Below are 23,580 nucleotides of genomic sequence, written 5' to 3'. Positions count from 1 at the left end.
AAAAAGAGTGATAAACATTATCCAGAGTAAATGTGTGGGATCAAGGACACTGATATGTCATCCGAGGTTTTCATTGGAATGATTCAAAAATGGGCTTTAGTGGCTCTGGAGAGTGTTATGAAATGAGTCTGGGTTTTTAAAAAAGGACCAAACTGTGCAGAGATTCAGCACTCCCCTCACACAATGCCTTTGAGGTTTTCTCACAAAATCTGGCTTTTAAAAAAGATAACCTTTTACCTGCAGCTAAACTTGGTTGAAGAAGAAATAGTTAGATATAGGGAGGAAGGGGATAGGACGATTCTAAGGGCCCGATGTTGAAACACAATTTCTACTGAAGCGGAGCCCCCCGGGAACGTGATTTATTGAGATGAACGGGGAACGCGATCTCTATGTAGGTTAATATTATGACTAGTCAAGATTATACTACAAGTGGATGATGACTTTCTAGCATCAGAACATCAAAGAAATCAAAGCTTCTCTACATGTGGTCTGCCTCTTAGGTCCTTTTAGAAGTTATCAAATATTTACATGCCCATACCATCATAATCCTCTCATAAAAGGCTCTCATCTATTACTTCACCACAAAAAAACAATAAAAACACGAATTCTTTACCCTTTAGCATTTCACAAAAGGAGTGCAAACTGTTTTATGTTACATCATATCATTCAACCTTTTTTAAAATTCTTAAGAAATGATAAATGACCTCATGAATGTAGTGCAAGTAGAGGTTCAATAAAAAGCCCTTCTTCATTGAAAATGTTATAATGGCACAGTTTGATATGCTACAATCTTTATAGGAGAGAAGAAAGGGGGAAAGGGAACCCTGGGGAAAAGTGGGGTTATAAACTCATATATAGAGCATGAGAAAGTGGGGGCTCTCAGCTGACGCTTTGTGTTAATGGACGCTTTGCATTTGCCGGGTCATGCTAAAGCTCTCACAACTTGCGAGATGGTCCACAACCATTACGGACCACAAATTGATTAATTCCTGTAAGCATTAGGAAGCTTAAATGCCTTAAGTTACTGAAAATTACACACAATTACTGGCCCTCCTTTACCTTCCTTATGAGTTCTAAAGTCAATACTGTATAATTCACACACTCTCCCTAATGGTGGTTCAGACACATTCATGCTTTTGCTTTAGATAACCTCACTCAAGTTATGAAGCCATGTACAGTCCGACCCGATTGTTCCAGGTTGAGTTTCCTCCTTCCTCATTGAAACACCAAAATATTTTGTAAGCAATATGTTGAAAAATGTCATTGCTAAAAGCAGCATGTGCTCATGTGAGACACATTATTCAAAGCCTGAGGCTGAGAGTCATTCTCGCTGGCTCTCTTTCTGAAAAACACAGAAACTGGAAGACGGCCCAAGGCTGTCGGCTCTAATCTTTGAGATTTGTACATCACCTGGACCAGATCTGGTGCTGGATCAGTCCCTCAGAGCTCACAGCACAACAGCAAGAAATAAAAACAGAACAATTCAACAGCTTATTGCACAGAAGTCATTTTATAAAACTGCCACAGGAACCTGTCATTTTTCCTTTCTTTGAAATAATGTGATTATTTTAAGCTCTCCAATTCTTCAAACCACATTGAAATAAGGAGAAAAAAAGAACCAAAAACTCCCTGCCCCAAAGAAAGAGGGGTAAGTAACCTTCATTCTGACTCTCTTTTTTGTTTTGTTTTAACATGTCTCTGCCTCAAAGGAGGAACGATTATCTGACCATAAAGACGATCTGTTTCACTTTTCAGGGCCTGTGAGGTCATTTTCATTTTCTGCAGGATGATGTAATGATCACGTACTGGTTACACCTGAATAGTGTCACAAAAACCTCAGTTTGAATATCCCTCCCTTTATAAACAAGCTCATAAACAGGGTTTTGAAGGCCTGATTTAAGTAAATAAGTAAATCAATAAATAAAGGACATCGTTTCTAAAGATTCATTATTTGAGTTCCTTTTCATTTGGGTAAAATCGTCAATTTATTTAATTAATTTAATAAAAATACAATTATCAAAATTGTAAATAAAATATATAAATTCATATGCAAATGCAAAAAATTATATATTATTTATATATAAAATATTTGTTCACAAAATAAATACTTAAATAAAATCAAATAGTCTTCGCAACACTGTGCTATTAAAAGCAAATGTAAAAGACCAAGCCAGTCTTCTGTGTTCTCACTGCCAAGCACAGCTGAACTAATGAAGCATTCATGCATTTGGGTCTGGCTATTGACTGACACTGAGCAGGTCATGAAGGGCACCCACACCTCCCACAGATCTGTAGATTACGTCAGGGTCAAAGTGTCATCCTCCACTCTCGGCCCACTCCCTCCAATGCATTCAATATAATGAGGCTCTCATTCACACTCTTTGGAACGGGCGAATGTCCTTTGAACATATTGGAGGAGAGCATCCCTCTATCTCACTTTTAATTGCAGATGATCTTATTTAAAGCTCACACATTTTTTTGCCATCTAATTGTTGTTGGTTTGTACTAATTTGAAGCAAACGCTCCTCGTCAGCTTTATTCACCCTATCTGAGGTGTCACCCATCTTTGTGATGACTGTTTCGGGCTTTGTTTGTCTAATGCAAAATTTCATGGGTTTGTTCATTTGCTTCAGGCAAATCTTTACCTTGCAGAAGTTCATGCTCGTAAACTATGCTTTTGACATCAAAATCTAACTTTAATATCAGATGAATGCATGCAATAAAAAAATTCCTATTAGTAAGGGACCTACTATATTAGTGATAAAACTAACCAGTAAAACACTTAAGGATGTTAATGAAAAAATAGTGCCCTGTTTATGAACTCTGTCTGAGCTGTCATAGGCTCTCCTTTCTCCTTTCTCTTTTCTCTGAGAGAGAATCATCATGGTTTGCCTTTGTTCTTCATGCATTCAGTCTCGTATCTATCAGGCGGGCCATTAGGAGGTGTGAGGAAGTACAATACAAACCGAATGAGATGAGGGAACACCCCACCCCGTGAGCCCACCTGCCACTGAGTTGTGTGTGTGTGTGTGTGTGTGTGTGTGTGTGTGTGTGGAGGGGGATGTCAAATAATTGGGGCAATAAAATGAAAAAGAGGAGAAAAACTGGCTTGGTGGCTAACAGGGAGGAAGAATAATGGAGGGAGAAAGATGCAAATGATTCAGGTCTCTTCATGTACCAGGTTCAGATTTGATAAGGCTTTGAAAGAGATTCTCTTATCTAAAGACTCTTTCATTACCAGTTTAACCTGTTTGACTCATTTTATGTTTTGCTCATGATTTGATTAATTAAACAGTACGCATATAGCTAATATTATTGGTTCAGCCTCATAGGCACACAAAACTGTGAGGTGTAAAAAGCATGTCAAGACATGTGAAGCCATTGGAAATGATGTTACACTTGTTGGTTTGTCACCTACAAAGTAATAAATAACACCTGCCTAATAAGGAATGTTCTTAGAATCTCGACTTGTTATGAACAAATGTTCAGAGTTACCTGTTCTTTAATCTTATTATAATGCAAAATTATCAAATATGATGTTCTCTTAACATCTGCATAACCATAAAATAATAAAAATAAATAAATAGATAATAAATATATATATATATAAAGAGAGAGAGAGAGAGAGAGAGAGAGAGAGAGAGAGTTTTAAAGACTTCAGATAAAATTAAGAAATAATTGTTTTCAGAACTTTTTGATTTCAAAACATTTCTGTTAAAAGCTGTATACTGACTGTTTCAACAAATAAAACTAATAGTAGCTACTCAGGTATTGCTTAAAAATCCTTAGACTAATGTTTTTCAGCCAATCTGTCTCCACGATTTCCATTGTTTGAGCCAATATTCAAATTTTCACAGTCAGTTTGAAGAATTGCTGGGTGTGGAAAGAAAATTGCTGTTGGATGGCAAATTACTTTTACATGTTTTAAGTCAACATTTTGGCCAATTATATTGCGAGTTTAGTGTTTGAATTAGGTTAAATAAATCTATATAATGTTGCAGCCACCTTGTTAGTTTTTCTCCCTGTAATTAGTATTTATTTTTCCAAGCTGGATTTCATATGAAATCCACGTTGTCTTCCAGGACATCCAAATCAAACATTACGAAAACGATACTGTATAGTAAAGTAGAACCGCAGAGGATCCCAGATAAGATAAGGGATGTGTCATCAAATGTTTTCTAGTAGGTTAAATTAGTTTAAGATTTAACACGGCGCAGGGGAGGGGCTTGAGAACAGACCTATAACCGCCCTGCAGGTCTACAACAGATGTAACACGTGGGGAACAACCTAAAAAGTTTGAATTTACTGACGCATGCTGCGTGCGTTGTGCTTTCCAGAACATTATCCAGCAAGGACGTGCTAACGCAAGGATATTATTTCTCTAGATTGAGAGACCCAGACTGCCGAATCATGTACCGGATCGCCCTTTTAACGTGTCTGCTCACCGTATCACTGATGAATCAAGGTAACAGAAAATTACATTTCTATTTTCTTTTTTTTATTTTATTTTAGAACGTTCGTTATTTTAGAACGTCTCTTCTGACATTTACAACGCGATAGACCAATGAAAGAACTGAGCAGTGTTACTTTTATAATCTGAGAATGATCAAACATGTTAATAAATTATATATAAATTATTTTAAACAGAAAACTCCCGCCACAGTCTCACTCGGAATTCTTTCCAAAGCCTTTAATTTGATGCTGTTATATTATTCAATCTTTATCAGGAACAAAATATAAATTAACGACGGTTTTCTCCGTATAAAAGTAACATTTATTTTTCAGAAACGCTCTCTTTGTCCCCGCCCCTTTCCTTTGACTACCTTTTCCTTGCACCTGTTTCGCTAGTGATTTTTTTAAAATTATTATTATTATTATATGTTGTACATGTTCAACCTTGATACTTTTGTTGTTAAAAGTAATTAATAATCGTTTTGAGGCTGTATCTTCATGCTTCTTTGTATATATATATTGTGTGTCTCTCTATGAGGTGATTTGAAATGCTGAGGCGATATGGTTTTCATAGCGCTTTATCGGAGCTTAAGTAGCACATTCAGGTAATGAAATAAAGGACACAAAAGCCCGTCTGGTAAACATCTGTTATTGGAAGGCACCAGCCAGTCTGTCAATGCAACTTTAAAAGAGACGCATTCACCTTTTGAGCCGGAAGACCAAAAGTATAATGATAGTGTGATGTGCTGAAAGATTGTTGGGTTTGAAGTCAAACTTAAACGTTGTTGTGATTAGTGACTGTCTTTGTCTTGTCCTCAGCTGTGAGAGACAAAGAGTGTGATTCTTTAAACCACTAGTGGACAAGTTTGATTTTATTAATTAAAATAAAAAGTAGCTTATTTAAACGTTGTATTAATGTTCAATGCATCTAGTTTACTATCGTTCTAATGAGTCAGTTTTGATGGGCTATAATGGTTATCCTGTGATTTGAAACATTCTTAGAAGATCACGTTGTTTAATTTATGCCTGTGTTTGTTTTCTAGATTGGCTTGAGAGCCAAACTGAGTTTACAGCTAGTAGTTTAGTGGGCATCTGTTTTTTGTTCTCTCAACACCCCTCCCCCAAAACACACCATCTGCAATGTCACACCCAGTATTACTAGTTTAGCTGGTGGGCTTCTTTCTGTTTTCTGCAAAAAACAAACAAACAAAAAAATCACCCTTTTCCGCCTGAGAAATCTGCGCTTCAGTTGATGACCATTGTTTTGATTACAAATTTTGCCGTTAATGCTGGTCTGCATTTATTTATAGTGAGAAACTTGTCGCCATGCAACTTTTCATTTTTTGCTTTTGTTTCCCAGAAGTAATTTGCATATTGTCATTATTGTGAAATGTGCCATTGCTTGTTCCCTCCTTTATAGGAATATGCAAAAGTGACAATTTTACCCTGATTTCATAAATCTGGTTTGTAATTATGATAGGCTAATGGTATTGCTAACGGAGTAAATTTAGATTATGTAAAGAGATTTTCATTCGTGTTTTAGATATTTATTCAAAGGTGAATCATCCACTTAGATTTACATGTCTGCCCTGTTTTACCATCCAAATCTATTTTAAAGTCCCATTATAAAAGAAAGCAAATATAGCTCAACAAAAGACTGTTTGCTTAGATTAGAGGAACAGATTTGATTCATATGAGTCATCCATTCAGATATTTATTAATAGGCTTCCTTCAGTGAAAGTAATAATGTGGAAATAGAAATACTATTGTTGTCCTCTAGCTTCTCTCCTTTACCACAGAAGCACCTGTATTTCACAGTGGCCTTCATAGGAACAAGTTTATCTGTCATCAGGCAAGACAAGAGAGCAATTGTCTTCTCTAAAGAAGGGAGACACATTGTTTTACAACAGGATAGGAGTGTGTGCTTAGCAGTGGCTCTCAATAGACTTGCAGAAATGCGTCTATTGAGATGCATGAAGTCCCCCATGGCTCCCCGTAACCTCCAGTGCACTTGCTTGGCTCCACCCTGAATTTTGGGACAAAAAGTCAGGTGGTTTCGCTCTTGTTATTCGGCTTCTCCAAGACCTCCTCTGGACCCCCGCTGTCTGTATTGTTCAGCAGGTTTTCTTTAACTAATGCATTTATGATTGCAACATCTCCCACGGACTCTTCTCCATTTGTAATGAAATTCAGCTGTATACTCCCCATCGAGAAGCCGTTATCTCGTCCGACTCCTTTGCATGCCCTTCAGTTGAAAAAAAGACTTTGGGTTACCATATGAATTACTGCAGCGCATACTTCTGTTCCCATCACGCATTTCAATAGCACCAGTGAGACTGAAGTTTTCAATTGTATGTACTGCAAGTGATGTGTGTCCAACCCTGGTGAGGTTGATGATGTGACTGCATTTGATTTGCAAATACTCCTGCCTCTGTCTGCGGTCTACAACCTGAAAACTAATATTTTGAGTTTGAGTAATTTTGTTAGAGAAATTTTTTTTGCAGTGCTTTGTTTTGATAGTAGCAGCTGAGAGGAAGCATCTGTACTGTATATGTTCAATTGAAGGCTCTTAATCCCACACTGTTTGCGCCGGGACTCAGGAAATGAAACCAGCCATTACAATAAAGCCGCCGCCTCACCCCCTCCTCTCCCGCCTTCTCCCCCCCTTTCTCTTTCTTTCTTTATCTTGGGTAAGGTGAGGCCAGAGGCAGAATTCTAAATCATTTTTACTCCTGCCCCCTTACTTCTGCTTGTTTCTCCATGTGCACTCCCTTAAGGCTTAACCTGAAGGATTATTGCAGTCGTATTGAGATGTTTATTTTCCATTGCACAATGGAGTTCTCTGATCAGCGGTGGTTTCAGCCACATGTTCCACACTGTTTTTGGTTGCATTTCTCACCAGTGATGTTTGCACACAGGTGCTCAATCAATTATATGGAACCAGATCTAAAAGCAATTAAACATGCTGAGTAATCAGTCAACCTCTTGTTTGATTCTTTCAAATCAAGTCAAATCAAGTTGTGATACTATTGTAAAATTCCAGAAATGTTATGAAGCACCCAGAGGAGAGCAAGCACAGGTTTTTAGAGCTGCTTCAAACAAGCAGACACGGGTGCTATGTTGAGCAGCAGAAGAATGCAGGTCAGAGTATTTTTTTTTTTAAACATTGTTGTCATAAATGTGACATTGTGGTTAAGTCACATTGTGGGTCTTATTTTATCTTCCTTAGCTGGATGCTTTGACAGTAGGTCTTCAGCAACAAGAAATACCTCAGAGTTCATACCTCACATGCAGACATCCTGTGCATTAAGTTGTTTATTTTAGTCTATAGCTGTCTCTTTAGTTTCTGACACTGGAATTTGACAGCCTTTATGGAAACTAGACCTTATACAAAGACTTCAAAAGAAGTTATGACAGAGGTCCTGTAGAAACACAGTAGGGTATTTCTTTATTGCATGCTATCACAGTGAAAATGGAGATTGTATGCATTGAGGTATATTCATTTGTGTTTCTGTTTGCAATGGTCGCCTGGCTTTATTTTTTGGCCCTTGTGATCTGTGAGATTGCATTTTATCAGATTTGTACCAGTTTATCATCAAGTGGACCGTTTGAATGTGATTTCCTGATTATAAGTCTATTTATCAGTTAAAAAGCAGTTTGTCAAGAGCAGGAGTACTTTTGTACAGTATATCAGCGTGAGCATCAGTTGATACCAGTAAGCCGTTAAGGTTTAAAACCATGTTTTAGTTTTCCGCCCAAATACCTCTATAAAGTCAACATGGGATGTCAACATATTTACTTGCTTATCTACAGATTTCTGGTCTTATTGTGAATGGTTTTGGTGCATGTTATTCCAAAGAAAAAGTCTGTTTGCATTTTATAATATTGTATTTACTAACTTTCTTCCTTATGAAACAACTTCTTATATCTGATGATGTCACAGATTGAATATATTGATCAGATTATGTGCAGTAGAAACTAATTAATCCTAAATCTGGGCGAATTCTGACTAATCCCAAACCAGAGCAGAATATGATAAATATTTATCGGAGAAGAATAGGATTAATCCAAAATCTGATTTGAATCTGATAAATCTTTAATCAGAGCAGAATCTGATTAATAGTGAATCTAAGATTAATATAATAAATCTCGAGTAAGATTTTTTTTTTTGAATTACTGATTAACATGGCAGATAACAGCAGCTCTTTTTTTTTTTTTTACACCAATATATTACTACTTACAGAACTCAGGTGATTTTTCAAACTTTTGGTAGGCCAGTTTCAATTCTCATATCTGGGACACTGCCTTTGTCTTGTCCTCACTCAATTTAAAGTGCAACACAGCTGAGGTCTTCAGCATTTTTGTCTTCTCTTCCAGATGAACTGAATCATGACGTTCACCGATAGTGGAAAAGCGTTCAGCCCAAACGGTTCTCTTTGCTTAACCGTTCCATTCAGTCAGCATGTATATGGTTTAATGGTTTGGAATGCAATACAAATGTGTCAGTCATTGCCTTGGTAATTCAGGTGTAAAAGAAACAGCGCTATGGACAATGATCAGTTATTTCTGATTTTGGGACTCCATTGAAAAATGTAAAATTGAATGCCAACCCACCGAACGAAAATTCGAATAATTGAATATTCTGATCCAGCCCTAATCTGAGGAAATTCTGATCAATCCCAAATCAGTGCAGAGTCGGATTCCAAAAGTAAAGCAGGTTACAATTTGCACTGAATTTAAAAACAAACATCTTCCAGTTCAAAAGTCAGTTGTTTAATGACCCCCACTATAACGTGACACGTGATAACTCGTGCTTATAGTAAAAAAGGCTGGTGCTTTGATTGTGTTTCTTTGGAAATGTTTCCTTTTCACCGCACTTCGGTCTCTTTCCCATAATCCTTTGACGACATAACTTTGAAGTTGGCTTTAAAAAAGGAGAATAAACTTATCTTTGGTTTTCTTTCTTTTGTGGGAAGTTTGATGTCATCTGCTTTGAGCTGGCAAGCCTGCACAAGTCACAGTGAAACACAACCGCACCTGTCCCAGATGTCTGTGCTCTCTGTCAACATGAGAGCCAGACCTGGTGGCTTAATTAGGGTATTGTGGCTTCCAGTTCTCGAGAATGCGGGTCAAAGTTATACGTTGTGGATGTGAACGTGGATGACTTTAATCTAAACTGAAAAAAATAAATACTGCTCTTTCTGGTTGTCCATCAACAAATACCATAATTCCGTTCAAGTAATGGTTTAAAATGTCCCTTTTATTAAGTTCATTCAAAGTCTACAGCATATAAATTGCATTTAAGCTCTATTTTTCAGGTAGATTTCTGCAGATGTAGGCCGCTAGGCTGTAGGGATCATGAAGCAGGAGATGGTTAAGAGCCCTTGTGACCTCTTTTACAGACCTGGCCAGTCCCTGAACTAACAACTGGAATGTGAAACAGATCTGCTCTTTTGTATCACAGTGGAGAGAGAGAGGAAAAAAAGAGAGAACCGGCTCATTAGTAGTGACATACTATCATGTCAGAGATTTTTAAACCCGACATAATTCATGAGAGTTAATCACCCCGATAGAAAAGGCCTTGAGCGCGTACTCCCTAAGTTGGGTCTATTTTTTGTTTCGCTTCCTGCAGATGGGAGTTAACCATTGCATGGCACACACCCTCCAGCCGTCCTTTCTGAAATCAATATTTGCTCTGCTTTTGTTTACACAGCCAAAGGTGGTCTGTATACAGGGCTGAATTGTTATGGGCCCTCTAACAACGTGGGAGGCGGCCCTTTCAGAGCCCAGCCCGGAGAAAGAGCTTATTTAACTCAATACAAGCTTGCTGACCTCTGTGTTTTGGCACCAAATTTGATTGGTATCTCAGTGGGTGCAAGCAAACGCTGGTGCTGTGAGCACAAGGGGCCCAACAGGATCCTGTGGAATGCAAATGCCTGGAGCCCCGAGGCATCTGGGAGCAGGGAGACTGGTTTTGGTAGAGATAAAGGCACTGTCTCTGTCTATGAGCCACCTCACTGACTCGTAAAATGCTTTGAGAATATATGTTCAACAGAACGACTTTGATGTTAGGAATGTTGTTAATCAAAGGCCACACAAGGTTTTTGAGTCTAATTGCTTGAACATAAATTGGAAAGATCCAAAGTCAGGACTCTTTGACTGCCACAACGTGCTCATTAGTTTTAGATTTGAAAGTGTCTGTTCATTTTACACAGTGTATCATGCATATCTAACTACGTTTATGCCTTGGTTAACTGATAACCTGGATTAACTTAAGGACTTGGTGCAACAGATGTGACCTATATTTCATAATTGTTACCAGGTTGTAAGTCAACAATGTGACACTTTCTTATTTGTGCCGTCTATAATTTATTCAAAAATACACGAATGCAGTTCACATACAGAAGCATGTTTTAATATAATATCTAAATTAAAATTAATTAAAACATTTTTTGGGGGCATAAAGTTAAAAGGTTTTGATGTCGTACTTTGTTGTTTTCAGAACTTTTTTGGAGAAAAATTAAACTGATTACTGAATTAAATATTATTTATTAAAAATATTAAAGTCATGTGATCTAACCAATATGCAGAATTGAGGAGAGAAAAAAAAAACAAGAAATCATATCAGATAATTGACCTTTCTTATGAGAAGCTAAGGTTAATTCTTTCTGATTGTAAATTAATATAATATTTTAAAAGTAAAAAAAAAAAAACAGTAAAAATAATTGTGCCTTAACATGTATTCAAGAACGTTGTTAAATTGTTTTTTTTTTACTTGATGATTACACCACATGACATTTTGGATTTTTTTTTTTTTTTTGGAAAGCAACACAAAAACAAAAAATATATTTTTAAGAACTTTGCATTATTTAAAATATTTTTCCTTTTCTTTATTATTATTATAGGCATTTAGTTTCTGCAGCAGCAGCAGAATGAACAGTCTGTCATAACCTTCAGCTAGTAAATTGATTTTGGGGTTAATGGACCTCCACGGATGCTGCTTGACTGTATGTTGTTAATAGTTCTCTATTTAGTTTAATAGCTGCTCACGAATAGGGGGTCGTCGGTGAATCTTCTGGGTCGGTATTGAATCTGCTATGATCTGCTGTCAGACACAGACATTCTTTAAGGTCCCCAGGAGCCCCTGCAATCAAATACATAATTTAGAACTTAATGGATGTGATTTCTGAGTGCACTTATCACTTATGAGTCCAACCTGCTTGCTGAGTTTTGTTTTGAGAGCAATTTCAGGCCCATCATAGACTTAATTTATGGCATTTTCAAGGAAGCCTAATGGCGCTTGCATGTTGGAGTGAGTAAAGGAGGACATTTGGTGTAATAAAGCAGGCTCCAAATCAATTCCTGGGATGTCTCTGTTTCCGGGATATTCACCATGATGGTGGACTGTCCTTATCGGACACAGTCACTTGCCCTACTCATCCTCAGGTTAATGGTTTGCGAACATCCTCTCAGCATGTGAGAGACGTTTTGAAGCAATTCACCCATTTTACTCTTTTGAGCCTTCTGTGGCCTTAAGTTTGTCTGCTAAAAAAGTAAGTTATTGAATGATAATGTAAGGTTCATAAGTCTGAAGTAGTGGTCGACTATGTGTGTTTTTGACTGCCGATATCTTGGAAAGCAGGGGGGCTGATAGCTGATATAATGCCGATGTGATTTATTTTATTTTTTTTACATTTATTATTCACAGTTTAAAAGAGTTCAATTCACACGGACCGACCGTCACACAGAAAACACGTGATCATGCTATACACATACACACTTCACAAGATCTCACAGCTGGATTCGAATAAGTTCGCAAGGTTTGTGAAATGAAATGTTCATTAGTCATTCAAAAATTTGTTTAAATTATATAAATGCGTATTTGCTTAATGTTGAAGGCAATCAAGAAAGTATTATAATGTTTGCTTTTCTATTACTAATAGGACTAACATAAAAGCAGTCTTTATAATACTTTCTGTATACATTAATTCCTTTGTTTAAACGTTCTATCTGATTATTAGACAGACGTTGACGACAAAATAAAAGTCCCGCCTCGAACACATCGGCCAAGCAGAAAAATGTATCAGCTATTAACCCAAATATCGGCCGATATATCGGTCAACCACTAGTCTGAATCCACTATTAAATTAGTTGCACTTTAATTATATTTTTTCTCATCATAAATTTTACACGTTTAGCTATATTGTTTTATTATTATTTAATAGATTTTTTCCTTAAATTATATTTTCAGCGGAACAATCTCAATTTCAGTTTGTTTTTACATTATCAAAGCCCTAAGACTTTTACAGGTTTAAATTAGATTTTAATTTTTCTATTGTCAGTATTGTGGTCTCAGCCCAACAAAAGACCATCAGCACTGTTTCACTACAGAGCACTGAACTCAAGAGTGTGAAAACAATTGAAAGCTCTGTAGTCCATATGCTTTCAGCAAACGATCTGGTAGCTCGCCGCAGGGCAGGCTGTAGGACGTGATGTTTCCCATCAAGAGTTTCCAGTAAAGAGTTTTAACAGGTGCCTGAAGAAGCTTCTGCAGCAGCACCTGTTCAGGAAACAGAGAGAAGATTCATGAGGGCGTTGGGAGGGCAGTGTCATTTGTTTATTTCACCTGGTGCTGGTTTGGAAGCTCTGAGGGCTCTCTGACACCCGATCCTTTTCTCTTTTAGTATGTCAGCCAGCATCCGTTTGCTTTTTTTGCTACTACTAATGCTCCAGTATCACCAGCAAGACAACATGTTATAAATCATGTGAGAAACAGACAGCTGCTAAACAGAAATCTTATGGGGTAGATCCTCAAGTTGGGTCCAGATATATTCTATTAAATTAAGGAATAATATACAGCCAGTTGGTCACAAAATTATTGTTCAGAAGGCTCTAGTTATATTCTGAAGGTGTTTATTTTTGGTGTTAATGGTCACATATGGTACATTTCTCTCTCCAAATATGGCTACTTGCCAAATAAAAAAAAAATATAAATGGAATTTTTTTTTTCTCAATTTATTTTGTGGTTCAAGTGTTACCACTATAGCTGCAGAAATTTTAGTGCAAAATATTTCAAACTGATCTGTCTACTAAATGAAGGTTGTTATTGTGAATGCTTCATCTGTCTTTTTATTATTATTATTTTTTTATATTATTTAGTTTTCCCTATAATTTTTATAATAATGATCAATGTTGTTAGCATGTATGCTAACTTCGAAAATAACAGTCCGGGTGATGTGAAGTAGATTAGTAGTATATCAGTTATTATTCTTTTGAGCTTGTATGTTTTCCTTTTTGTAAATGTGAGTTCAGTTTTATGATAGGTAAAGGGCTATTAGTAGGACCACGTGTCACTGAACAATGAGACAGAAATTTATCTTAGCATAATAATGAAGCTAATACCTGTGTGAGCTTTGGCTATAAGCACATTACGTTCTCTCCCAGTGGGCTCATCTGACCCTTAATAACACTGTACACTGAGAAGTGTTTTTAGAATGCATTTTGTTTTTCTGGACACGAGATAGATTACCTATAAAGAAAGAAGTTGCTACAGATTAATTTGGGTTTTACAAACAAACTATAAAAGAGAAATTAAACTGTTGTACTCTGCAGTAATGATAAAAAAAATCTGAGAAGTGAAATCACTCAACTAAAACTGAAATAAAATTAAAGAAAGCTAGTATTAATTAAAAAAAAAAAAGAAATTGCTAAAACTTAAAATGAATCCTGAAAATATAACGGCTACTTCAAAATATGATTAAATACTGTAATAGTATATTAAAAGTAAAATAACTTTTTGGAGATAGTTTATGCAAACAAAATGCTAGAGTGAAACTGAATAAACAAGCTTTCCATTGATGCATGGTTTGTTAGTATAGGACACTATTTGGCCGAGATACAACTATTTCAAAATCTGGAATCTGAGGGTGCAAAAAAATCTAAATATTGAGAAAATCGCCTTTTAAAGTTGTCCAAATGAGGTTCTTGGCAATGCATATTACTAATTAAAAATTAAGTTTTGATATGTTTACAGTATGAAATTAAAAAATGTATTTTGTAGAACATGATTTTTATTTAATATCCTTTTGTTTTTGGGCATAAAAGAAAAAAATATATAATTTTGACCCATACAATGTTTTTTTTTGGCCTTTGTTACAAATTTACCCCAGTGACTTAAGACTGGTTTTGTGGTCCAGGGTCACTAATAATCACTTTTAGCAGTGCCAACTAATTCTTTTTTCCCCATTAAACCACAGATTCCTGGTTTTAAATCAGAAATGAGTTGGTTCAGTCAAGCAATAATGTTTTTTTTTATATACGTTTTCGTGGAATTTTATCAAAAGTCTGTGGTTTTTGTCTCCGTCTTATCTTGCACTACTATTTTCAGTTGACAGTTATCCGTTCCAACTGTTGACGTTCTTTCTCAGAAGTACAGTTGTGAAACAACAACCAGTTTAACTGGCTTCGGTGTTTGTCTAGAAATTGGATTCAGAGCCTTTTTCCAATTTTAAAATATTTAGTTTCAGGTGAAGCTCACTTCAAATTTATGTGTAATAAAAAACCAAATGAATCATGATTGAAATCATGAAAGTAGCTTTGGCATCAAAAATTAGAATTTGTACCTTTTTTAGTTTTTTTTTTTTTTCTCCCTGAATGCACCCATTAGAAATTTAGATTTTAAAGAATGAAAGTTTTTAAGCTTCATTACCTGTCTGTATCATTAAATTGTATCACAAATACTATATTTCTTTTAGTACTGTATTTAGTGACTGTTTGTCAGTGAAGTACAGACCCTGTGAGTGAGTGCTTTGAAAATTTGATTATCAAATCAGCCAGGCAGAATTGATGATTCAAATAATATTAAAATATTGAGGGTCAGAATAAAAAGCCTCTCCAAACACCCTCTCAAGTTTCAATCAAAAAATGTAAATGCAAAAATCAAACCTATAAAAATATGACAATGTGAGTGTACATGTTTACTTCATGCCTTGTCTGCTTACTATGTATCTTATGTTAACTTTACAGGATGTTTTCACAAACACATTGTATTAACATGTCTTTTTATTGTGCGTTTTAGTGAGTGGTTTGGAAACGGTCACCGGCAAGTATGGAGACATCGTTGAAATCCCATGCAACAACGGCCGTGTCGTGGAAACGGAAGTCACATTTGTTAAATGGAAATATGTAAGTTTGAGATTCACTAATTTTGTCATTTTGAAGTCACAGTGTGTCATTTTTCCAGATTCTTAAAAACAAATAGCAACTATTTCCAAACAGGTTTCCCTAATACTACTGCCACTTCACCTACTGCTATTGTTCAGACAAACTACTCCAATTCCTAGCTACATTTATTCTGTTGGCTAAACCGTCCTGCAAGCACTAAAGAACCACAGTGTTTACACCTAAACAGGAATGTCAGCGTATGAATGGTGTACTTGTACCATTCTCTATCAAACATTTTTTTGCTCACTAGGACAAAGATGGCAACATCTTGGTGAAACATCGGGATCAGAATGCCACTGTTTCCAGCGACGTGAACTACAAGGACAGAGTCGGTATCAAAAAAGATTTCAGCCTCTTCATCACACAAGTGTCCATGGCCGATCAGAGAACCTTCACCTGCATGGTGGTGGGGACTGCAGACATTTTAGAGTATCCTGTTCAACTGGCTGTTTACAGTGAGTATCATACACCGTAGCACTGACCAGAAATCCAGAATGCTTTAATATTTATAAAGACAATAATTCTAATAACTGTACTTAAACAGTAAAGTATTTTTTAATTGCTTTGACACAATCTGTATTGTTAAAAGCACAACCTACAGATGACTGGACTAGACTTAAAATGATATATTGGATGCTTTTATGAACTACTGTCCAACAAATGTTACTTTTGTTTGCAGAGGTTCCATCACAACCTCAGATTACAAACCTGACGACTGTGATGGCAATCGGCAAATTAACTACGGTAGGTTGTGTAATCAAGTCCACAGATTACAAAGTAGTTTATGGTTTATATATCACAAGCACTATAAACTCAGTTAGAACACAAATATATCAACTTATTACAATCTGAACTATATATGATATAAAATGATAAATTTTTTAATATTTGCATTAATAACCAATTTTCTTGTTCGTAACTGTAGTGTTTTGATTTTTGTCTCATCAGTTGGCGCGGTGTCGTTCTGAAGGTGCCAATCCAGCTGCTAACATCACATGGTTCAAGAATAAAACTCCTCTTATGACTGACGGAGCAGGTAGAGCAAAATATGGCGGAAATGAGTTATTCACTCAAATATTTGCCAAAATTTACACAATTATCACTTCATTCGAAACCTATATGGCACAAAAAGGAGAACATTTGAAGAATATTTTCAATGCTCTTTTCCATGCAAATACAATAAATGGTAATGACACTTTTAAACTTTCAAAAAGATGAAAAACACCATATTAATATCATAAAACTGGTATAGAACTTGCTCCAATGAGAGAAGAAAGTCATATGGGTTTGCAACATGAGAGTTAGTTTCAAATGATCAAAGAGTACTATATTTTGTTTGTCTTTTATTAATGTATGTCTTTTTTTCTTACAGCCATTAAAATCACCACAAATGTGGTTGTTGATAAAGAGACAGGACTGTCCACGACATCTTCTACCCTGGAGTACACAGCAGTGAAGGGAGACATTGACGCCAAGTTCACCTGTCAGGTTCAACACATCAAGTCTGCTAACGTGGATTCCTCACCTCTTGTCTTCACTGTGAACTGTAAGTTCTTCTTATACTGCCATACAAAGTTTTGCCTAATATTATTCCTATATGGTCCATTTTAGCAAGTTTTTAATCTTAATGCTGCTACATTTTCTTCCATAATTCAGTCCAAACAGTGTCGTTGAGCGCAAATGCATTCAAAACTGAAGTGGTTAATTGTCTAATGTTGAGCATAATTCACAGGACTATTCAGAATAACTCGCTTTCCATCTGAAGTAGCCATGAGAAAGAGGCCTTGTCAGAATCAAATGGCTCGTTGAATTTCGTCCAGATAAGATATGTAATTTGGCCTTGCTGGAGCAGGGCGTTTAGATGCTGAATGGGGTTTTGTCTTGCCTCTGGCTGTTATAGTGAAGGTACTAGCCCCACTGCCAACTCTCGAAAGCATTTCTCACCACTAGAGCACTCTCAAAGCCTCAACTCTTGAGCTGAAGGGCCTCTTGTGGCTCATCAGGAGCTTTGCTGAAGTGCTCTTATCTGCATGGGCTCTGGTAGGGCTTGCCCTCCTTGCTTTAAACATACCCTCTCTTCACAGACCCTACCGAGAAGGTCAATCTCCAAGTGGTGTCCCAGGGTCCTTTTAAGGAAGGAGACAACGTGACCCTCAAATGCACAGCAGATGGGAACCCTCCACCTTCTAGCTACAATTTCTACATCAACGTAAGTCTGCTCTGCAACTCTCCATTCCTTTAGCATAAGTCAGAAAATCGAAGGCTGCTTTTCTACTTAAACCACCTTTTTTATATCTGTAGGGAGAGAAAAAGACCGTGAACTCCAACACGTACACCTTGACCAACGTCACTCGGGAGAACACTGGAGAATACAAATGCTCACTAGTGGACCATGAGGATATTGTATCTTCTGTAGCCATCACAGTTGAATGTAAGGAAATACTTCAGATTCAGTCTGTTGTTTGACCTCTTTTGGATTGACTAACATCTCTTTTTCTTTCCTCAAAGATCTTGATGTGGCCTTAAGTAGCACTGGTAAAATTGTTAAGAAACTTGGTGAGAGCCTTGAGATGACTGTAGATGTTAAAGCTTCAGGAACAACAGAAGTTTCTTGGAAGAAGGTAGAAAATGCCTCAAAAACAAAATAAATGCCTTTTGTTAATTTTTGGTTATTTAAATGCTGAAACTCTCTTTTAGGGCAATGCCAAGCTGAATAGCCTGCCCAGGTTTGACAACTTGATGTACTCGGACTCTGGCGTGTATGAGTGTGTTGTTTCCATGGCTGACCTCAAGAAAACTCTTACATTTGAATTGGTAGTTGAAGGTAAGTTTGCAGTGCTCTTCGTATTTGATTTTAATTAAAGTTTAACTGTTTTTACGATTGAACACAGTCCAAAAAGACCAGACCACTGTAAATCAGAAAAATGCCTTTGGAAAAGGTTTAGTTTTGATGGCTGATTGCAGAAGTGTTTTTGCAGGTTCTCCAGTCATTAAGAACCTGATCAAGGAGCGCGGTTTGGGCATGACCAAGGTCCTGAAATGTGTGGCTGAAGGCTTTCCAAAACCCACAGTACAGTGGAGTGTCAACGGCTCAAATGTAAGTCGAAATAATCGTGCACGTCATTCTTATGAAGATTTTTCAGTGCCTGTTTTTTAATGTTTTATATGCTCATCAATGCTATATTTATTTGATTAAAAAAAGGAATTATGTGGAATATAATTTTACAATTTAAAATAACCATTTTCTGTTTTGAAATGTAAAAAAAACTAAATTTTCTTAATTTTAAAACGTCATTCCCCAGTGTCATTTTTTTCAGAAATCACTCTCAAGTATGGTGATTCAGTGCTCAAGAAACTTTTCTTATCAATGTTGAAAACAGTTGTGATACTTCATATTTTTTGTAGAAACTGACATAATTTTGTCATTTTCACTTTTGAGTAAATAATGCAATCCCCCCCCCCAAAATAAATAAATACCAACCACACACTTTTGAACACTAGTGTTTCTTTTGGTTGGTTTTCAAATGAATTTTTAACCAATTTTTGATATTTTGATTTATATATTATAATAAAAAAAAAAAAAAAAAATATATATATATATATAAAATCTAATTCAATAGTTAATTCTAATTAACACAATTAAATGTTTTAGAATTGGTCAGATCACCTAATAAAATGCTAAATGTTTTTCAGTTAATATCACAAGGGGACAAGGAAAAATATAATTATTATTTTTTTAATGGAGTGATGCTGGGATGAAGGTAGTAAAAGAACCTGAAAGGGTAAAACTCTTTTATATCGAACAAGCCAGCAGCACATTTGAGCTGATAAAGATGTTCTCACAGCGACAACATGCATGTAGGTCGTTAAACAAAGCAGTTCTAGTACCCATTATCATGAAGCACTAGGATGAGGTCACTATTCAAACACATAAGATGACTAGTGTGCCTGAGTGGGTGTGTACAGAGGAAGCTATTACAAATGATGAGGCTTTTACATACTTCGTGTATCATGTGGCTTTGTATTGGTACAAATTGAGCTGTCAGTGCAACTCGTCAGATGTCAGAAGTGCATTACCTCATTGCCTGTCTCTCTTTGTCTAAGCACATGTCTCCTGAAAGAGACTCTACTTGTGCACAGAGCAATAGCGCTCTCTAGTGGTGCTTATGATCTTTTACAAAAAAGCTTGTATTCAGTCAGCATATACCACATTATAATAGCCATGAATACAGTAATGTTTAAGTGTGATGTCATTTATTGGATGTCACATGCTGTAATTGCAGGATGAGAGTGTTTCTGAGCCTGGCAAAGTCACATACAGCCTCACTATCGCTCCAAACGACAATCTCACTGTGTCCTGCACGGTCTCTAATGTCTTGGGCTCTGACATTAAGAGCATTAACGTGTCCTCGCGTAAGTGTAACCTCTTTCCACTCTCTTATCTGACTTCTGAACCCTTATGCATCACAGGATTTCTCTGTAAAGTTGTTTAGAAGCTAATAACAAAATCATTAAGACAAAACTTTTAAAGAACTAAATGTTTGCAGTTGCAAATGTGCTTAGCATCTGAAAAGATGAATTTATTAAATTCAAGTCCATCCCACAAAAATCATGTTTATTTGTTTTAAACTTTACTTTTCATCAAAACTAATCATGCTAACACTTCACAATAAGGTCATGTTAGTTCATGCATTAACTAAAATTACTCATTGTTTTTTAACAGTATTTACTCTTGTTTATGATTGTTAAAATACTGTTCATTGTTAATGTTAGCAGCACACATTTAGTACATGTAAAATAATAATAAAAACTACTTTTTAAATAATTTTAGAAATTGTAATGTTAAAAGTAGTAATGTTAAAATTAATTTTAAGATTAATAAATGCTTTTTTTATTGCTATTTCATGTTAACTGTTAAACGAATTCTATATTGTTAGTATAATAACTATAATAATACAGTAGCTTTTATGTGTTGGCCTTTAAATGTAATTAACTTTTTTTCTAAGAAATAATTATAAGTTTTGTCTTAAGTGATTTGGTTGATGTTAACTTTTAAAAACTCTTGTATCTTTATCTGAGCTCCCCTTTCCTTCTCTTGTTCTGTTCTGTTTGTCGGGATGCTGGTCTGTTCTCTGACTAACACATGCTTTCACTCTACATGACTGAAATCTTTCAGCTAACCCGGGACAAACGTGTTTCATTATAAAACCAAGCACGACTGTAAGCCTCTGGATTCCTGTATTTACATGCATTGCTGTTTCATATAGGGGTTATTTGAGAGAAAGTAAAAATGAACATGCAAATGCATATACATGTATATAATTTCTCCAGTTCTGTATGCAATGGGCTTTTCATTCCATGAGAATTTAAAGCAAATGGAACTTAATGTAATTTTATATCTGATTACAGTTGTTGAGGACGTGAAAATGGACAAACAAGGTAAGACTCTTGAGTTGTTATCTACGATCAGGTCTGGTCTTTGCACAGGAAGAGAGCATATGCCAAAACTCAGTGCCTTTTTATTCATCAATTTAATGAATGCTTTTTGAGTGTACACTAAAAGACACTCAAAGAAAGTGGCTGAGATGCCCAGCATCCTGACAAAGGATAGGCCCTGAGGGTCTCATTTGCTTTTGTTAGTTATTGAACGGTTTAAGTTCTGAATGTTGTATCTGTGTTTTTCAAGCAGATCAGAAGGATGAGTACAGTGACCAGACGGTAATGGCTGTTGGCATCGTTGTTGGTCTGATGCTGGCAGTTCTGGCGATAGGAGTGGCCTACTGGCTGTATATGAAGAAATTCAGGTACTACTTAATATCCACTTCTTGTGAAACAGTGAAGTGAAGCATTCATCACGTTTTGCACATTTGCGCTGTGCTTATGCAATTCGGATTTGTTCGAAGTGGAATATTATGTAACCCTTAATCTGGATGTAGGGAAGGATCCTGGAAAACTGGAGAAAAGGAGGATGGATCTGCGGAAGAGAGTAAGAAGCTGGAGGAGAATCAAAGCCAAAAAGCTGATGTGTAATATCAAAGGAGCCGATCAGGGTGAGTCAAGATTTCTGAAACTAGCTTAATTCTTGTGAATAGTGTTTTTATATTTATTATGTACTGTCTGTATTATGTCTTTCCTTAGGATTCATTTGAATGCAATCCCTTTTTCCACAAGAGAAGGAGTGAAAAATTGGAAAAATCTGTGAAAAAAAAAAAAAAAATAATCAGAAGCTGTAATGGAGGACCTGAGTAGCTGTGTCAGTTACATCTCCACCATCTCCGTCTGTAACGTGTCTGTGCCTCCCCTATGCTGGGGATTTAATTAATAATGTAAAGTATGTGAATCTTTCGCATTGAGGATCAAGCCTGTTCAAAACCCTTTGTCTGTAAAGTGTTTGGATTTCATGTTTGAAGCCCTACTGTGTTTTGTTTTATTTTTACGTCCCAGCCATTTAGTTGATGCAAATTTGTGTTTGCAGTTTCACACGGTAGAAACACTGAGGCCTTTAGTATCTGTATGGGACTTTCCCTTTAGAATTACATGTAGTACCTAATCTGTGGCATGATATGAAGCATGATAGTCACTCTAATACTGAGCACTTGGCTAGTTTTCAGGTTTTAACAAGTCTGTAAGCAAAATTTCATCCTCGTATTATACTTGTTGGGATTTTGAAGACCATTATTTACCAATATTTAGATTTTATATGCAGTTTAATAAAGACTATGACCTACAATTTGAAGTTAAAATATCTAAACCGTATAACCGACATAATGTGTAATTTCTGAATTAAGAAATTAATGCAGGGACCAATGCTTGTTTAATGAAAACCATGCCCTTTGCTTAGATTGTTTACCATTTAAACCATTTAAAATTTGGTTGCCTTTTTTCAGGAAAGTGAAAAGCAGCTCTCAATGTATACTGACACTCACTCATTTCTCAGATTATCGCCCGCTTCTGTATGTTCTTTGTTTCATTGTTTCGCCGCAGGATTGTATGTGATCTGGTTTAAGCATTGCTTGTAAATATGGTATACAATTTCTTTTTATTGTTTTAATGTTCTATTTATATTGTTGAGGCTTAGCTTAAATGCCAGTGTTTTGACATTACGTTAGCTAGTTTTAGTACATTTTCCTGAAAATATACCTCTTGCTGTTGAACGGTTCGGTACAATTGATGGTGTTTACTTGCAGCTTTCAGTTTAATGCATCGTGGTTGCTGCATCTCCACACTTGAGTGCATATTACCTGCATTTCATCCACTGTCAAGACCAAAGAGGTTGAATGTGGTCGTGCAAGTATTGTACATACTGACCATTGTTTTGTACTCTTTGTTCAAATAAAACGTACATTTTTAGGAAAGAGTTGTTTTTTTTTTTTTCCCTCACAGTTATACTGTAATTTTACAATGTTTAAAAAGTTGCTTATGCTCATGAAAAGCTGTATTTATTTGATCAAGAATGCGGTAAAAAAATAAGAATATTGTGAAATGTATGGTTTTCTATTTTATTTTCAAATGTTATTTATTCTTGCCATGCAAAGCTGATTTTTCAACATCATTAGTCCAGTCTTCAGTGTCACATGATCCTTTAGAAATCATTCCAATCTGATTTGATCTCTTATTATCCATTTTGAACAGATTTTTTTTGCTGTTTTACGTTCAGATTTACCTTGATACATTTCTTCTGATTTTTAAGATGAAATGAAAGTTTAAAAAAACAGCATTTATTGGAAAACAAAAATGTTTTGTAACATAAATGTCTTTATTGTAAGTTTTGATTCAATATTTGTCGGGTAATTTCACAACTGCAATTTTTACAGCATTAGGTTATGGCTGCTCAGCTGTCACACATCACATCAACATTTCCCAAAGCAAGTCACTAACTTTAAAAAGGTCTCAGACAAGGTACTT

The 23,580-nt window shown here is 36.0% G+C and overlaps 1 protein-coding gene across 2 annotated transcripts; it reads left to right on the top strand.

Moving 5' to 3' along the window:
* Window positions 1-4,250: 4,250 nt before the first annotated feature.
* LOC127972264 (CD166 antigen homolog A) lies at window positions 4,251-23,030 on the top strand. 2 transcript variants are annotated; one of them, XM_052575628.1, is made up of 16 exons: window positions 4,251-4,465; window positions 15,530-15,636; window positions 15,926-16,130; window positions 16,355-16,419; window positions 16,624-16,711; window positions 17,048-17,221; window positions 17,760-17,884; window positions 17,977-18,106; window positions 18,184-18,296; window positions 18,373-18,499; window positions 18,654-18,772; window positions 19,959-20,088; window positions 21,085-21,114; window positions 21,362-21,479; window positions 21,612-21,725; window positions 21,814-23,030. In XM_052575628.1, exons 1-15 carry the CDS (start codon window positions 4,411-4,413, stop codon window positions 21,703-21,705), a joined length of 1,680 nt encoding a protein of 559 aa, XP_052431588.1. In that variant the 5' UTR covers window positions 4,251-4,410; the 3' UTR covers window positions 21,706-21,725; window positions 21,814-23,030. The 2 variants fall into 2 exon arrangements, with proteins under 2 accessions (XP_052431588.1, XP_052431589.1); XM_052575629.1 differs by having other exon boundaries at window positions 4,252-4,465; window positions 21,365-21,479.
* Window positions 23,031-23,580: the final 550 nt, after the last annotated feature.

Source organism: Carassius gibelio, chromosome B15, assembly GCF_023724105.1.
Source record: "Carassius gibelio isolate Cgi1373 ecotype wild population from Czech Republic chromosome B15, carGib1.2-hapl.c, whole genome shotgun sequence".
NCBI classification, from domain to species: Eukaryota; Metazoa; Chordata; class Actinopteri; order Cypriniformes; family Cyprinidae; genus Carassius; species Carassius gibelio.
This window is presented reverse-complemented; position numbering and strand designations above follow the sequence as displayed.

Coding starts and splice junctions, on each gene's coding strand:
- LOC127972264 (XM_052575628.1), top strand. CDS start 4,411: ATGTACCGGATCGCCCTTTTAACGTGTCTGCTCACCGTATCACTGATG. Junction 16,131..16,354: donor TGTTCAACTGGCTGTTTACA/GTGAGTATCATA, acceptor TTTTGTTTGCAG/AGGTTCCATCACAACCTCAG. Junction 17,222..17,759: donor TCTTGTCTTCACTGTGAACT/GTAAGTTCTTCT, acceptor CTCTCTTCACAG/ACCCTACCGAGAAGGTCAAT.